This window comes from Lathyrus oleraceus, chromosome 3 (assembly GCF_024323335.1).
Source record: "Lathyrus oleraceus cultivar Zhongwan6 chromosome 3, CAAS_Psat_ZW6_1.0, whole genome shotgun sequence".
Lineage (NCBI taxonomy): Eukaryota > Viridiplantae > Streptophyta > Magnoliopsida > Fabales > Fabaceae > Lathyrus > Lathyrus oleraceus.
In genome coordinates, this window is record NC_066581.1 from 46,671,430 (window position 1) to 46,674,177 (window position 2,748).

General features: G+C 31.7%; 1 protein-coding gene across 1 annotated transcript; it reads left to right on the forward strand.

The window, feature by feature from the left end:
• Positions 1-996: 996 nt before the first annotated feature.
• On the forward strand, positions 997-1,860 carry LOC127132432 (wall-associated receptor kinase-like 20). Its single transcript, XM_051061381.1, has one exon. The coding sequence runs from the start codon at positions 997-999 to the stop codon at positions 1,621-1,623; it is 627 nt and encodes a 208-aa protein (XP_050917338.1). The 3' UTR covers positions 1,624-1,860.
• The last annotated feature ends 888 nt before the right edge of the window (positions 1,861-2,748 follow it).

Here is a 2,748-nt window from a genome sequence, read left to right on the forward strand (position 1 = left end):
TTGTGTGTTTTAAAAATATATATTAATATTCAGTTGATGTGGATCGAACTCACTTCCAATTCCACCTTTCTTCTCGGTTGTACAAAGATCAAAGGGAAAAGTGGCGACTTTCCACGAAACTCTTCGTTACGTCGCCCAGAAAACTGAGGTAATGACTCTTTCTCAACTGAGATAAAATAAATTATTCGTAATAGTTACAGATAGTATTAGGAAAAGAGACATTGAATTAGGATAGTCCAAATCAGATCAATTTGTACTTCTGACTTTTAAGTGTGAATTTTCTTTAATTAGGTTAATACCATCTACACGTATGTGATTTTTTACTGCACTGGATTACCAATTCCATTATTATTTACATTCTGCTTTTATTCCTTTTCTTATGCTTATTAATTGTCACACACATTGTTCAAACATTATGTTTGACATCTTATCATCAAAAACATACATAGAACCGAATTTTAATGGTGGTTCATTCATTTAGTTATATTATTTCAAACTTCCCTCCAAATATTTCAATATACAAATGTTCCTTCAAATCATAAAGATATTGATCACAACATCATTTCGGATAATATATAAATGTATATAGTAAAAGCTTTTATCTCAACATCATTGAAGATTATCTATTGATATCATTTGCAAAACTATTTACATTTCATGTAAATATGCAAGCATATGACACTAACTTGAATGAAGAAACCTCTAAACATATTGCTTAGTAATTAAATTACTACTAGCTGATATCCTTTCCTCTTTATCAGTATGATAGATAGTTTTGCAACAAAGAGAAGTTAAACAGTGTACTAAGTTCTAACTGTACTACTAATCACAACTAGTACTTTGTTTACTTCCAAAAGTATCTGTCATAGTCATTATAAATAGGCCACACTTATAATATTAAAGCCTTATAATAAAACCCAAAATAGGAACTTGTCACTATAAATACGCCACACACATTCTTGAGTTTATGCAATTAAACCTCACTGCCTAATCAAGATGGTAATCCTTATACTCTTTCTACTAATCACTTCTCTTGGTTCAGTAATCAATGCATCTCCCTTAACTGCTTGTCCATACTGTGGTGGCTTTGAAGTTCCATATCCACTCAGCACTAATGATAACTGTGGTGACAAAAGGTACAAAATTTACTGCAATAATCACACCTTAAAATTCTTGTCACCAACAGGAACATTCTATAATATCCTTAAAATTGACCAAAATGCTAACAAGCTTATAATCAAACCACCTACCATACATAAAAACACTTGTTATTCTTCTGATCTCTTTAATGGAGGCTTAGTCCTTGATGAAAACTTACCCTTCAATATTTCTACACTCAACACTGTCATGCTCCTAAACTGCTCTAGTAATATCCTTCAATCTCCTCTTAACTGTTCATCAAACAGCATCTGTAGACAGTTTGAGGAAAAAGTAGAAGAAGGAAAAGCGTGTATGAACACCCTTTGTTGTCATTACTTGAAAGATTCAGCCATGAATTCTCATAAGATCAGGCTCAGAGTTGGAAGCTGTACTGCTTATACTTGTTTGGTGAATTTCAAACCTGGTGACCCTTTTGAAACATGGAGTTATGGGATTGAGTTGCAATGGGTGTCTCCTTATTAACCAAGATGCATGCATGTTAATGGTTTCAATGTTAGACTTTGAAACCAAACAACTATGTTATATCATCTTGTGTTAGTTCTATGTTTTTTAGTTTGGTTATTTGAATAAAATGTGTCATACTTTTGCTATGTATAACATGAAGTGATGATATATAAGAACATGTTTCTTATTATTATCCTTCATAAATCATAAACTGCAGGTTCAATAAAGAGAACATTGAATTTAACAACTTGAAAATACAGAGATGAGTGAGTGTAATGTGCTATATCATGCATGGAGAAAGGACAAGAAAATGATATTAATTTAATAATTGTTTATCAAAGAAAATGCTAAATGAATAATGGTGTGTACCTTTTAAAAATTAACAATAGAAAACATGACGTCTTGCATGACGTTTTGCATGACCGCTACAATCCTAAATATTGCATTTTTTTTTAATTCAAAATACCAACTGAGCTACTTAATTATCTTATTCTTTATCTTCCAAACTTTACATGTATTTGAAAAGTATTTAAAAAAATACTTACACCTTATTTTAATATCAAGTATGCGACTCACAAAATAAAGGTTAACTGAAATATAAAAAACAAATATTGAGTAATTGACTCATAAAACTAATTCACCATTTTTTAAACTAATAAATAACTAAAAAATTAAAACAAATGTTTAAAAGAGTTGGTCAAGTAATGCAAAGGGGGATCACTATCGGTTCAAAGGGTGTCTTTTGCCCTTTATATTCGAGGTTTTTAGAGTCTTCCTCGCATCTATTTGTGATTTATGATGTAGTGATTTTTGTGTGGTATAAGATTTAGTAGGCTTGGTTGGTATGTAGTCTTACCCAGAGATTCTTTGACCCTTATTCAGATGTTTTTACCTATTGATGGTTCGTCTAGGTTTAGAGGGTGTCTTATGATTTGGCATGATGTGGTCTGGTCGATTTGGAAATTTCTTAATGATATTGTGTTCTCAGGTAAATCGGTGTGAGCGAAGAATGTGGAAGATATGAGCATTCTTTAGGCTTGGAATTGGTATCTTGGTAGGTTTGTAGATAACTATTGTGCTTTCTCGGTCTGGCTTGAGAATTCTATCAGGTTTTTGAGCAAATAGCATTTTGAGTGTCTTCGA